The 15,571-nt window shown below is 39.2% G+C and overlaps 1 protein-coding gene across 3 annotated transcripts in view; it reads right to left on the bottom strand.

Moving 5' to 3' along the window:
* Positions 1 to 381: 381 nt before the first annotated feature.
* The window catches only part of LOC122554205 (holocytochrome c-type synthase), a 22,855-nt gene continuing 7,665 nt past the window's right edge, over positions 382 to 15,571 (bottom strand). For 2 of the 3 annotated variants that reach the window (XM_043698859.1, XM_043698858.1), the window contains exons 2-7: positions 11,259 to 11,401; positions 10,652 to 10,803; positions 9,981 to 10,129; positions 9,077 to 9,196; positions 4,298 to 4,384; positions 382 to 1,620 (exon numbers count right to left, since the gene is read on the bottom strand). In XM_043698859.1, the coding sequence (XP_043554794.1) occupies positions 1,419 to 1,620; positions 4,298 to 4,384; positions 9,077 to 9,196; positions 9,981 to 10,129; positions 10,652 to 10,803; positions 11,259 to 11,370 (822 nt within the window). In that variant the 5' untranslated portion in view covers positions 11,371 to 11,401 and the 3' untranslated portion in view covers positions 382 to 1,418. Of the gene's footprint in view, positions 1,621 to 4,297; positions 4,385 to 9,076; positions 9,197 to 9,980; positions 10,130 to 10,651; positions 10,804 to 11,258; positions 11,406 to 15,571 lie in introns of all 3 variants that reach the window. The other variant, XM_043698860.1, reaches the window with a different exon arrangement.

Below are 15,571 nucleotides of genomic sequence, written 5' to 3'. Positions count from 1 at the left end.
GATAGCTTAGTTTCATAGACTGATGAACAATGACAGATTATTTTTCATTTCAACCTTTCATAATCATTCACCAGATATTAATCTGCCTGTTTTTGCTTCCAAACATTTATCATTAGATCTGCAGCAACAAGTATGGATCTTTATGAAGTAGCATCACTGGAAATGAAACATTAACTTTGCTTTCTCTCCACAGATGTTGCCAGATCTGCCAAGTTTCTCCAGCACTTTATTTCAGATTTTCAGCATTTATGGTTCTGTGTTTTATCATGGACCTTTCAGGTTTATATTCTGACTGATGCCTAGAATAACGATTAAAAATGTAGTAATTTAAACTCTGGGAAAATCTCTTGAAAGTTTTAAATGCAAACACTTGTAAAACTGTTTTCATATTTAAGTAAAAATGTTTTATTTGAGCTGTACAAGTTTATTTGGCACCTAATCCAAATGTTAGCAAAGATATGCCAATATTATTATAGCATGACTTCCCTGAAAATAAGTTTGGACAATAGTTAAAAAGTCAAAATTTCAGCATAGTTTCAACAAGACCATTTTACTACTATAGGATGTTTATCTGGTAAGGAATGTGAAAATTAGAATTTCATCTTATGGTTTTGACTACAATTCTATTTCACACTAGATGCTCACTACAATATCTACTGTAATCAGGAAATCCATTTCAGAGACTATCAAGTTTATTGCCTGTCATTAAGAAAGTACTGAACACCAAAAATAATACATTAAAAAAATTAGCAAAAGGACTTTTTGAAACTTTAAGTACTTCCCAATTTAGTGGAAACCTAATGCAAGAGTTTGCTGTTGTATCATTTTTCAGAAATTATTGAGCTCTCTGGTACATTAGGAGAATTAATATAATTAGTCCATCCCCACCCTCATTCTGATGTGCTGCTTCTCAGCTTGAAAGAGCGAGCACACTGGACTCAAGTATTGCATCATAGTTTTCAAGCACTACTCAAAAAGAAAGAAAAATGTAATGGTTAGAATCACCCAAGATTCCATCAAGCTACTCAAACATATATTCAAATTTAACACTTCAAATTAATACATTGGAATATACAGCGGTATTAGGCTTCACAAAAGTAATTCTCTGAAGGATATGCTCAAATTAATTTTGATTGATTATTCCCAATCCACAGATGCAAGAACTAAACATAAAAGAATACAACAGAACATAAATAATACAGACCTTTTGGCAAGTCTTGTTCCATTATAAACCATACACAGAAATGAAGAAAGTTGGTTTGTGAGAAGCTTTTAAGCACGTGGTATCTGGATAATAGCAGGTACAAATTGCAGCTTGCTCATTTGTAATGTGCAGATAATTCAATTTAATTTTAAAACATTTAAGATTATGACATCCATAAGTTCATTTGCAGTAACTGCTACAATCTAAATAGATGTTATGATGTCCAACGCCACCATGCCACTTTCATTCTGTCCCATACTGCAGAAAAGGAATCCAGAGCTGGACGCACATCTAGAGCTGTGAACTGATATGTTGATTTGTCAACTTCACCTCCATCATAATAATCAATCACATATCGTACTTCCCTTCCACAGCGGTTTACAATCCAGTCATGTCGATCAAAAGGTAGTTCATACCTAAATGTTTTAAAACAATTGAGATATCACAGTCAACTTGCAAAAATTTGACATTAAATACATGCATAGCATTCCAATTTAACTTTAGTCATTAGTCTCAAGGGAGATGGCCAGACTATCTAAAGTGGCTCACTGATCTAAAGGTTTTGGGCCCACAATATAAAACATTAAATTATTGACATGAAACTAGAGCGTTTGATTATGGTCAATAACTTCTCATTTTCTGAATGAACTGTCAGTTCATTCATTTACTCCTTTTCAGCAGCAATTGGCTGCTCTTGCCTGCTCGGTCATTCAATAGTTATAGGAAGGATATTATTAAAGTGGAGAGAATTTGGAAAATGTTTACCACAATATTACCGGGTATGGAAGATTGGAGTTATTAAGGAGGGCCAGATAAGCTGAGACATTTTTTCACTGGAGCGTAGGAGGTTGAGGGGTGACCTGATAGAAGTTTATAAAATAATGAGAGGTACAGATAGAAATGGCCATTGTCTTTTCCCTAGAATGGGAGATTTCAAGACTAGGTGGCACATTTTTAAAGTCAGAGGAAGAAGATTTTAAAAAGACATGAGGTGCAATTTTTTTTCATATAGAGGGTGGTTTGCAAATGGAATGAACTTTCTGAAGTAGTGGTAGATGTGGGTACAATTACAATGTTTAAAAGACATTTGAATAAGTACATGAATAGGAAAGATTTGGAGGAATATGGGCCAGGAACAGGCAAGTGAGACTAACTTAGCTTGGTATTATGTTCAGCATGAACTAGTTGGACCAAAGGTCTGTTTCTGTGCTGTATAACTCTATGACTCTAAGATCACAGCTGATCTGACTGTAACCTCAAATCCATATACACATCTACTCTTGATAACTTTGCATCCCCTTGCTTACCAAGAACTAACCACTTATGCTAAGGATCAAAGATCTGCATCCATCACAAAACCAGTCATTTCAAATCTTTAAGTTAATTAATTACATTTTAAGAATAGTCACTTTTGCAATAAAGGCAAGATAGCCAATTCACCCATAGCGAACTCCAAGACAACAATGATCAGATTTTTTTTTAATATGTATTTTATCAGACGGTGAGGGCCATCTCCTGTCCTTCAGCATTTTGCCACAGGGTCTTCTACATTCAACCGAAAGAACAGTTGGCTAATGCCTCATCTATAGGACAGCACTTGGACACTACAGCAATTCCTCAGTGCTATACTAGAATACCAACCTTGATTTTGGTACTCAAGTGCTGTAATCCACAACTTTGCTTCAGAGGTGGAAGCGCTACCAACCAAGGTATGACTGACACACACAACAGTCTACATAGGAATAGCTGTAAGCCATTCAGTTCCTTGAATGGCTTCAGCACTTGCTATCAGTTTCAGAGGAGTAACGACAGCAAACACTGGTAAGGTTTCTGTCATTCAGACTGATTGAAACCAACCTCTCAATGCCAATGTAATGTCACATTTAGAAATCACAATGGTGCAACAAGTCAGCTTAGCATCATTCTCTGCAATCCCTTCTCAATAGCTTTTATTTCTCCCTCTCTCTCACTTTTTAAATGTTTCCCAAAGACAGCTCTTTAACCAGGCTTTCACTCTCTTCTTCAGTCCATTCTTCCATCATTCCAAGTCAATCAGTTGTGAAAAGCCTTGCGACATTTTTTTACATTAAAGAAACTTCAGATGCAAACTGCTCACATGCAAGTAAAATAATAAATGCAAATCTGTATGAATTTAAAAACTTAAATCCGCAATTACTTTGTGGTGAAGTGCTAAAAGAATTAGCATGGAATGACAAATATTTATCTTGCTCAGAGTTCTGCTAAACTCTCAACCATCTTTTGTCAGTGCAGTTCATTCAAAATTCCACCAGATGGTAGTCACAACATATTGAAAGGAAAAATAAGGCAGACCACGAATTCTACAAACGTACTTCATGACGATTCCTGACTTTCAGTTCACTCACATTAACATAAAACAGTTACGTTAGATTGATTCTTCGATAATTGTCATGTGTCCTAAACGATGGTAAAGTTTATGTACATGATTCCCTCAACCTGAAAGGGAATTCTTAATCTCAAAGGCTGGACTAAGATGTTTAATAAGGAGATTTATGGTATCATTGTTGAGAAGTAAGAATAGGAGAAAGTGAGGATTGCAGATGCTGGAGATCAAAGTCGAGAATGTGGTGCTGGAAAAGCACAGCAGGTCAGGCAGTATCCAAAGAGCAGGAGAATCGATGTTTCGGGCATAAGCCCTTCATCACGAATGAGGCGATGGAGGGCTTATGCCCAAAACATTGATTCACCTGCTCCTCGGATGCTGCCTGACCTGCTGTGCTTTTCCAGCACCATACTCGACGGAGTAAGAATAGTATTAGTGTAAATATAACTGTCAGTGTGAATAGACTGGATTCAAGGCAATTTACTTTGAGCTACACTATGGCAAGATTTAAACTAGTTGTTTACCGAGTTCTCTTGCACCCAAGTGCACCCATACATGCACACCATCCAATCACGAAGGCCTGCTTTCTCCCAAATAACCAATGGCACTCTTTATTTACATCCTTGAAGAGTTAAATGTGGTTTCTGACAATTTGAAGTTTTTCTTTTAAATGCCCAAGACATTTTCCAATTACTTTAAATACGACTTAAAATGAACAGTATAAAACATACCCCATTAAAGAACGAATCCGAGCTCTTGGTGAATATTCCTTAGCTTTTCCCCCAAAGCGGAGTAATGAAGGCCCACAGGGGCATTCTCTAAAATATCAAAACACAAATGTAAACATTCTCAACGCAACTGAATTAATATCAAAGCCCAATTTTGCTCCTATGACTTTATTACTGAATGTGTTTGGTGAACCTCAAGTTATATTAGAGATAAAATTGCAACAGGACACATGACATTTATAATAATACACAGAGCAAGACTCATGCATTTTCAGCTGCAACTGAATTCCAATATAGTTAGTATTAGAGATCCTCACCATATCACACATGCTGCACAGTTACCATAAATCCAGAGATTTCAAACAAACATGTCTACCAGTAAGAACCTGCTGTGCAAAGGTTCTATGAAAACCTAGGGACATCATGTGCATCAGAAATGGGAATATTCATTGACACTTGCACACAGCAGAGTCCACCTCAATCCTCAGATGTTGAAAAGTTCATACCCACATGCAGCAAAACATTTAGGTGTGGGCTAATAGATGATGGAACTGTTACTTGAAACCAAGTACCAGGAATTGACCATCTTCGAGGACTACTTCCCATTGACCTCTAATGGCATTTCCATCGTTGAATACCCATCTTCAACTTTCAGTGGCCAGAAAGTAAATTACAGTCCCTTCAATACCATGTCAGCCAACAGGCTATGAATTCTACGGTGGCTAACTCATCTCCTGACTCCCCAAAATCGACAAGTCAGTATTGTGATAGAATACCAGAATGACTACACCTCAAGAACCTCAAAATCATACAGGATAAAGTAGCCTTATTGACTGGCATCCCATTCAGCACAATGTACACTCTGCTGCCACAAATCAACAGATTCACTACAGCAACTCACAAAAGTTTCTTCCAAATCTATGACCTCTGTCATCTCGAATAAGAACAGTAGGTGCATGGAAACCCTACAACTGCAAGTTCCCCTTCAAGTTAGGATGGCATCTGGCTCAGCAATCATTCAGTGTCTTTGGATTAAAAGTATGGAACTCCTTTCCTAACAGCACTGACAAGTGTATCACACCACACATGCAGTGGTTCAGGAGGACAGTTCGTGACCACCTCCTCAAAAGCAATGAGAGTCTGGCAATAAATAAAAACAACTTGAAATTTACTAGCCTGGAATTTTAAAATAAAGTTTCAAATGATAATGTGAACATAGAGATTCCCTGCAGGGGTGTCAAATCCGTATGTCTGCCAACTGGATTGTCAAATTCCCTTTTCAGTCTCCAGAATTGGCTAGCTTTTTGTTACACAGTCTGCTTAAGTATTCCACAAAAACAGAAACAATGGAACAAAAGAATCAAGAACGTTATCAAGAACAAAAATCCAAAATAACAAGATTACATACCATACTTAGTGAATATGTGAAAATGAAAACTGATCAATATTGGAATGTTATGAAATGATCCAATCGAAAAACACATCATTCTTAAATGCTTGATACGGTGAATGCTGGTAATACAGTTTCCATGGTTGAAGGGGTTTTGATACTCGGTTCAATCTCAGAATAAGGGGTCAGCCACTTGGAGTGAAATAAAGAGACATTTCTTCAAAAGGTTGTGGGTCTTAGAATTGCTTTCACCCCACATGGTGGTTCAGTCACTGAGTATATTTAAGATTGAAGTTGTTAGACTTTTGGATAGCAAGGAAATTTAAGACGTGGAGATAGTGCAGAAGGGTGAAGATAACGGAGATCAACCATGATCACATGGAGTGGAGTACATTTGAAGGGCCGAGTAGTGTCTCTTTTTATATACTTACAACCCAATAATAACAGTATATCTTGTAATAATGGTTATAAATGTAGTTCAAACTTGTAAAGTTATACATTGTTCTGAACATTTTGACACCAAAGTTGGGAACAACAAAGGCATTTTAAGGAACTATTTCAGTGGAATTATTGAAGTAACTCATTTGTCAGCAAAATGATAAAGTCAATCTTCTTCCCATTTTTCATTACTTCTTTCACAATGCTATTTCAAACCAAATTTCAATATCATAGCTGACTAAGGTGTACCTGGGCAGCTGAAATAAAGCGAGAACACAGCATGATGAATAAACTAAGTGTGTGATGAATGTATGCCTGGAGAACATGTTGACCGATCAGTCAGATGCAAAGTTGAAAACCAATTTCAGTCCCTGCCAAGATTGTAGTTTTCAGACAGGACTCAATAATGCAACTAAATTCCAGACAGTAATATGTTGCTCCACTTAAATATTCCGGAAAACAGGGGAAAAAAAATCAAACAAAAAGAACTGCTGAGCTGAGAATCCACTCAATCAAAGAAGCAATGAAAATACCAAGGCTCTACAGCAGAGTAGTATGTTCAGTAAAATTAAACTGAGTGGGTCAGGATGAGAGAGAGGGTCAACAAAGGCAATAAAGCATTAGTGACATTGGGTAACATAAAAGCTAAAAACAAAGTACCCATATAATATATGAAGCATTTGCAATTTACCATTTGAATGATGGCACCAAAGAAAATCAGTTTGATTCAATTGCATTTTGGAGACATTGCTGAGTGATGAACGTTAGCATTGAAATATTCCAGTATATTTAATTTTTTTTAAAAGATAGGGAAAGAAGAAAGGGGGTAGCCATGACAATAAAGGATTGGATTTTTTAAAAACTAAAGAGAGAAAAGGATTTTAGCTCAGAACATCTAATATAATCAATTTCGGTGGAGCCAAGGGGCAGGAACACTCTTGGGAGTTCATGTCTCATGGCAACAGTTGTAGAAGGTTGAGAACCAGGAAATTCAAGGCACATGCAGCAATAGTAATAATGTAATTATTGGGGAACTTTGACCTACAGAGAGGCTGGGCAAATCAGATTCGCTGCAATAGTGTAGGGAGAGTTCGTGGAAAACACAAACGTTTCTAGATCACAGTACATCAAGGAACTCCAACTCGGGAACAAGCTGCTTTGGATCAAGTATTGTGCAGTGAGGATATTAATTAATAACCTCATAGAAAAATGACCCTCTCTGGAAGAATGAACATAACACGATAAAATAGAGGATTGGTGGATAGAAAACTGCAGAGTAGGAATAAGCAGGATACTTTCTGTTGGCAAGCCATAATTAGCAAGGTACAACAAGAATCAGTACATACGCGTTAAATAATAACAAATTGCATCAATAATTTAGGTGAGACCACTCAGGGTAACATTTTCAAATTTGCTGACAATAAAAAGTAGGATAGGAAAGTAAGCAACAAGGAGAATGTAAAGAATCTGCAGATAAAGGCAGGTTAAGTTGGAAGGAATGTGGCAGAGCCAAAATGTGAAATTAGACAAGTCTTATTAGCACACTCCAAGTATTAGTGAGGCTGCAACTACAGTTCTGATTACGGTTTTAGTTTCCTGACCCAAGGAAGGAAATATTGGACCACAGACAGCTGAACAAAGATTCTCCAGACAGTTTTTCTGGTCCAAGGGGATTGTCCTATAATGAGCGGTTGAGTACATCAAGGCTTGACAGGGTTTGTGCTGAGAAAGCATTTCCACTGGATGGGGATTCGAGAACATGGGATTACTGCCTCAGAATAAGCGGTCAGACATTTAGAACGAAGGAGAAATTTCGTCACAAACAAACAGAAATTGCAAGAAAATCTTAGCAAGTCTGGCAGAATACGTGGAGAGAAATCAGAATTACCGTTTCAGGTCCAGTGACCCTTCTTCAGAACTAATGGTAGCTAGAAAAATGTTAGTTTACACGCAGAATATATGGTGGGAAAAGGTGGTAAGGAGTAAACAATAAATGGTGATAGACCCCAAAGAAACAGAACAGTTGGACAGACAAAGGAGTGGATAACAGTGAGCTAAGGAAAATGAATAGCTGCTAATCAGGACTACTAATGGCTAACAAGGGGTAGTGTGTCATAGCAGAGCATGTGATAACAAGGTATGATATATGGGGATTGGGGGTAAGGACATGGAAAAGGTGCTCCAAGCTCTAAAATTGTTGAACTCAATATTGAATCCAGAAGGCTGTAGAGATCCCAAGCAGAAAATGAGGTACAGCTCTTCTAGCCTGCACTGAGCCTCGCTGGAGCACTGCAGCAAATCTGAGACAGAGATGTTGGCCAGGGTACAAGGTAGTGTGTTGGAAGCTCAGCATCTTTTTTATTGACAGAACCTAAGTGTTTCTTCACTCAAGAATTATGAAACTTTGGACTTCCCAAACCCAGACAGCTGGGAATACTCAGTCATTGAGAATATCCAGTACAGGAGGTTGTTTTTTTTTTGCATATTCAGAAAACTAAAGGATATAGGGATACTGCAAGAAAATAGAGTTGAGGCAAAGATCAGCTTTAATCTTAAATGAATGGTGCAAGAGGCTCAAAGGATGAGCTTCAGCTATTTCTGTTAAGTGGGAAATTCACTTATATACCTTATCCATTGTCAACATCAGGTTCACTAAAGCAGTTGCCTTCAAAATAAAATCTGTAGCAACTCCTTTTAAGTTCCCCATACTGACTTCAAAAACAAACGAAAACCTATTTACAAACAACTGAAATAACTAACAAAGAAATGATGTGAACTTTCAGAACCAAAAAGACTGCATTCCTAATGGGATCAGTGGAGATTTAGCTTTCCAAGTATTCATTTTGATCAAGTGAAATGGTAATGCAATTCATCAGAGCATAATGCACTGCAATTTCATTTCATAACCTGAACTATTGTTCAAGAAATGAGGCTATTATGAGTTATGAACTAACTTGGCATGGAGTGCTTCCCACTTCAGTATTTCTTTCCAGGCTTGTTCATTGTTCTGATTATGGATCTTAATAATGTTTGACATATCATCAGCTGAAATGTCTTCATTCTGCCAGCGCCACCTGTAAAATAGTTAGAGTATGGAGTAGAAGTTTAAGCTATGGCATTGAATGATTTGTCATTGCACAAAATAATCAGTTTTTCCCCCCAAGAACTACATAAACATTTATACTGAGTGAAATGAATGCCAAATTATAGAATATAAACCAGTGACCCTTTAAACATTCAACAGTGATGAATGACATGTATTTTATATTATTAATCAGAACTACACATTAGTATTTAAGACAGCTGAGCAATATAAAAGCCATGCCAGATTACAATGGGATGAAGAAAACTATTTTCATTTATTTACAACACAATTCTAGCAACACAGGTAAAGAGTTCACATTTCTATGCATTTTTTAATTTCTTCACCAGACGTTTGTTGGGATATGATTCGGAGTGTCAACAATCTCCAGTTGCCAAGGGACTACAGCTCATGAAGGCATCACAGTCCTGTCTTTGTATCCTCATTCCCTATATAAGGAAAAGGTAACTGGAAGATAGTATGGAGGAACAGGTCACACCATATACATAGTTTTAATCCTTCCACCTGCAAACCCTTCCTGAGTTCTGCAGAGAAAACACAATTTTTTTTTCCCCAATAATTTATTTCTATAGTGAGGTTGAGAAATTCAGACTGCAGAGAGAAACAAAATTTAATCTGCAAATGTCAGCACCTGTCAGAAGCATTCAATTGCTTAACCCAAGTCTGACAGTAATAATGGCATCTGATACTCATGCTTTGTGACATTTCCCTCATACTATTAGCGCTTATTTAACAGCATGTCTTTGACTGCTTACCCTTTTCTGATCATTGCATTCCAAAACATCTGTTCTGAAGGGTATACCCAATGCTTATCTGAGTGAGTCCGAGGAATAGAAGATTCTTCTCTGACTACAGAAAGTGGGTATGGCTGATCTGATGATGGCATCTGGTTGGGTGGTGGCATCTACAAAACAAAATGATATACATCCAAATACTGACTTCCCCTCAGAAAACAAATAGGAAATCATACAGCTTTATTTTGAGAAGGGTAAACAACAAAAAAAAGATTTCACAGCTCAGAATCTGAATGGATAAAGCTGAACATCAAAAACCACTGACAAAACACATTGTTTTAATGTTAATTTCAGTTATATGGAATTTGCAACCCCTGTGCCATAAATGTCACAATGTAACATCCCTTTGATTTGCTCAATAAGGTCAAACACCTGAAGTTCATGCTTTAACTGCCACATCAATTATGATAATTTCAGACAGATTTAAAGCATCAGGTTTTGATGAGAAGCAATATATCATAATTTTAAAAACTTTAAGACAAGAGTAAACTATTAGCAAGAATTTTATTCGCCTAAATGCGTTAACATAGTGGAAACTTGCAGAAGAGTAGCAGTGAAACACACTAATTTACAAAATGGAGGAACATAGATGTTAGCATTTAAAAGATTAAATCAAAAGTTTTTGTACTTACCATATTACTGGGATCAATATCATCCTCTGTTTGTGGCCTGTTAACTCCTTTCATAGGACACTCCACATATTCATACGCCCCCTCCTGATGTGCAGGCACAGGATAAGATGCATTCTCTGTTGAGGCAGCTGTTGCCTGATGCATGGGACAACCTGACAAAACAGGTTGCAAAAAAACATAATAATTCATTTGAGTTGTTCAATTAACTGCATCAATGTTATTTCACAATGACAGCCTTGAGATTTTGTTATTTGTATTCAAGTAGAAAGCATTTTTTTTGTTCAGTTAAGAATTACAAACTCAGTGAAGCAATGCCCATGCAAATTAGTTTAAAATACTTGTTCCAATATGACAATAACGGTCACAGATGTATGAACTACCAACAAGGAGAATTTTCTACTATAATAAACTTTAAAGCAACTAAATTCGTTGCTATTATTCTAGAAATGCTAAGGTGAATTCATCTTAAAATTACATTGTAAACTTCTCAACAATAATGGATGCCATTGCCTCCAAAATTTCTTAACGTTGTGTGTGGTGTTTCGTGTTCTAAAGGTAAAGGTAAAGGACACCAAAACATTGACTCCAACAAATTAAAAATGTTTACCTTCCTTCTTGGCTTGATGCATAGGGCATTGTGAAGGTGGTGATGCCTGTGGTGCAACAGTAACAGAATCTGCTTGCACATTGGTTGGTAGCGTTGACGTGGATGCCCCCATTGTTTCAATAAGCTAAGGTGTTGAATATATGCTGCAGAACATAATAAGCTCTTTAGAAACTAATTACAGCAAGGTCAAGCAATAATCCTACTGTAAACTGTCATGACAATGGTTAAAGAATCAAAATGTCAGTATTTATATTCTATGCAAAATATTCTACTCAAGCATTTGAAGAGGAGGGAAATTCTCCCAGTGTTCTGGTCAACACTCATCTTTTAAGCGATACCAATATATAGAGATTATTCAGGGCTCTTGTGGTACAATGGTTGTGTCTCTACTTCTGAGACCAGAAACCCAGGTTAAAGTCCCACCCACTTTAGAGGTATGTAATCATATCCCTGAACAAGTTGATTAGAACATATCTAAAGATTATTTATCCCAGTCAGGCATTTAAGCAGAGGATCTTGCTGTAGGTTATGGATCACCTCTTTTGATAATGCATACAAATTAAGTTTGAAATATACATGAGTGAGGCTAAAGAGCTCTGGGCGATCTGGAGATGAAAGTCCACCTTTATAATAATTTATATTGATAACTGGCAAAAACACACCAGTCATGTCAACTCCTAATTACATTGGTCATTGTATATGGTAAAAACTGCTGCAAGCTTCTGACAAAGATTTTCACCTTGTTTTAATCAGGACAATTCACAAGAAATTCCACAGGAAAACATGATTTATATTGTATGAGGGGAGAGCTGAATGTTAGTGGACTCGAATTGGGAGGGTGATGCCATGGAGAATGCACTAGTTAATGTTGACTGATAATTAACTGGCAAGCTTCAAGTTTTAAAAAAGGCTGGTTGACCTACTGATTAGATTTGATTCTCTACAGTGTGGAAACAGGCCCTTCAGCCCAACAAGTCCACACCAACCCCGAGGAGTAACCCACCCAAACCCATTCCCCTATACAGTATTTACCCCTAGGTAAAAACAATGACTGCAGATGCTGGAAACCAGATTCTGGATTAGAGTGGTGCTGGAAAAGCACACCAGTTCAGGCAGCATCCGAGGAGCAGGAAAATCGACGTTTCGGGCAAAAGCCCTTCAACAGGAATACAGGATGCTGTCTGAACTGCTGTGCTTTTCCAGCACCACTCTAATCTAGTACTAACCCCTGACTAATGCACCTAAAACTATGGGCAATTTAGCATGGCCAATTCACCTAACCTGCACATCTTTGGACCACGGGAGGAAACCAGAGCACCCGGAGGAAACCCACGCAGACACAGGGAGAATGTGCAAACTCCACACAGACAGTTGCCCAAGGCGGGAATCGAACCTGGGTCCCTGGTGCTGTGAGGCAGCAGTGCTAACCACTGAACCACCGTGCCCCGAGTCTTGGTGAATTTCTGCAGTGTATTCTATAAATTGAGGGGAGGAGATGGCCTACTAGATTTATCATTAAATCAGAAAAACAACTAATGTTCTGGGAACCCAGGTTCGTATTCCGCCATGCAGATGGTGGAATTTGAATTCCATAAACAAAAAAAATCTGCAATTAAGAATCTAATGATGACCATGAAACCACCATCTATTGTTGGATAAACACAACTGGCTCACTAATATCAATGAGAGAAGGCAATCTGGTCATAGATTCACAGAGATGCACAGCATGGTAACAGACCCTTCAGTCCAACTCGTCCATGCCAACCAGATATCCCAGCCCAATCTAGTCCCACCTGCCAGCACCTGGCCCATATCCCTCCAAACCCTGCCTATTCATACACCCATCCAAATGCCTTTAAAATGTTTCAATTATACCAGCCTCCACCACTTCCTCTGGCAGCTCATTCCATACACGTACCACCCTCTGGGTGAAAAAGGTGCCCCTTAGGTCTCTTTTATATCTTTCCCCTTTCACCCTAAATCTATGTGCTTTACTTCTGGACTCCCTGACCCCAGGAAAAAGGACTTTGCCTTTTATCCAATCCATGCCCCTCATGATTTTGTAAACCTCTATAAGGTCACCCCTCAGCCTCCGACACTCCAGGGAAAACAGCCCCAGCCTGTTCAGACTCTCCCTATAGCTCAAATCCCAAACCCTGGCAACATCCCTGTAAATCTTTTCTGAACCCTTTCAAGTTTCACAACATCTTTCCGATAGGAAGGTGACCAGATCTGCACGCAATATTCCAACAGTGGCCTAATCAATGTCCTGCACAGCCGCAACATGACCTCCCAACTCCTGTACTCAATACTCTGACCAATAAAGGAAAGCATACCAAACGCCTTCTTCACTATCCTATTTACCTGCGACTCCACTTTCAAGGCGCTATGAACCTGCACTCCAAGGTCTCTTTGTTCAGCAACACTCCTGTTATAATCTGAGGTAACTCTCTTCGCTGTCCACTACGCCTCCAAATTTGGTGTCATCTGCAAACTTACTAACTGTATCACTTATGCTCGCATCCAAATCATTTATATAAATGAAGAAAAGTAGTGGACCCAGCACCGATCCTTGTGGCACTCCACTGGCCACAGGACTCCAGTCTGAAAAACAACCCTCCACCACCACCCTCTGTCTTCTACCTTTGAGCCAGTTCTGTATCCAAATGGCTAGTTCTCCCTGTATTCCATGAGATCTAACCTTGCTAATCAGTCTCCCATGGGGAACCTTGTCGAACGCCTTACTGAAGTCCATACAGATCACACCTACCGCTCTGCCCTCATCAATCCCTAGCCTACAGAGCCACAGCTATATGGTTTAATCTCAACTGTCCTCTGAAATTGCCTCAGTCTTGAGAAATGAAACTGGACAGATCACCTGGCAAAGACCTGGGGCACTGGAAATGATAGTGGCAAAAACAGACTTGTCGACTGTGCATCGTCCTCCTTAATAACACTTGGGAACTAGTATCAAAATTGGGAGAGCTGTCTCACAGACTAGTCAAGCAACAGCCTACGGAGTCATAGTCACAGAATCATATTTTATAAACAATGCCACCATCACCATCCACCACCAACACTTGAAGGAAGCACAGAGGGTGGTAACAGCACATATCTGGATGGAGGTATTTCAATATCTAACACCAAAAGTGGCTCAACAGCAGCACTACTGATCGAGCTGATCAGGTCCTAAAGAACTTGGCTGCAAGACTGAGTCTGCAATGGGTGGTGTCGGAAGCAACAGGAGGGAAAACATACTTAACCTCACTCCTAATCAGTCTGCTGCAGATGCATCTGTCCATGACAGTATCAGGAAGAATGACCACACCACAGTTTTTTGGAGACAAAGTCCTGTCTTCACGTTGAGAACACCCTCCATTCTGTTGTGTAGCACAATCACTGATGAAATGGGCGGACTTCAAACAGATCTAGCAACTCAAGACAGAGCATCCATGAGGTGCTGTGGGCCAACAGCAGCAGAAACATACTCCCCAACCCCACAATCTGCAACTTCATGGCCTGGCATATCTGCCACTCAACTATTACCACCATCAGGCCAGGGGATCAGCCTGGTTCAGTGAAGAGTGCAAGGCAGCATGACAGGAGCAGCAAAAATAAGTTGTCAACCTGGTGTAGATACCAAGCAGAACAATTTGTTGTGAACCTCACTTTTTCCAGGACAACTTGCATAAGCAGTAAGTGATACACAGCACCAAGCATTCCCACAACAAACAGATGAGCTCTGTAGACCTGTCACATCCAGTCATGAATGGTGGAGGACAATTAAACCACTCACTGGACAATAGACAATAGGGGCAGGAGTAGGCCATTCTGCCCTTCGGGCCTGCACCACCATTCAATATGATCATGGCTGATCATCCTTAATCACTATCCTGTTCCTGCCTTATCTCCATAACCCTTGATTCCACTATCCTCGAGAGCTCTATCCAACTCTTTCTTAAATGAATCCAGAGACTGGGCCTCCACTGCCCTCTGGGACAGAGCATTCCACACAGCCACCACTCTCTGGGTGAAGAAGTTTCTCCTGAGCTCTGTCCTAAATGGTCTACCCCGTATTTTTAAGCTGTGTCCTCTGGTTCGGCACTCACCCATCAGCGGAAACATGTTTCCTGCCTCCAGAGTGTCCAATCCTTTAATAATCTTATATGCCTCAATCAGATCCCCTCTCAGTCTTCGAAACTCAAGGGTATACAAGCCCAGTCGCTCCAGTCTTTCAGCGTAAGGTAATCCCGCCATTCCAGGAATTGACCTCGTGAACCTACGCTGCACCCCCTCAATAGCCAGAATGTCTT

The sequence above is a fragment of the Chiloscyllium plagiosum genome, chromosome 11, assembly GCF_004010195.1.
Source record: "Chiloscyllium plagiosum isolate BGI_BamShark_2017 chromosome 11, ASM401019v2, whole genome shotgun sequence".
NCBI lineage: Eukaryota > Metazoa > Chordata > Chondrichthyes > Orectolobiformes > Hemiscylliidae > Chiloscyllium > Chiloscyllium plagiosum.
This window is presented reverse-complemented; position numbering and strand designations above follow the sequence as displayed.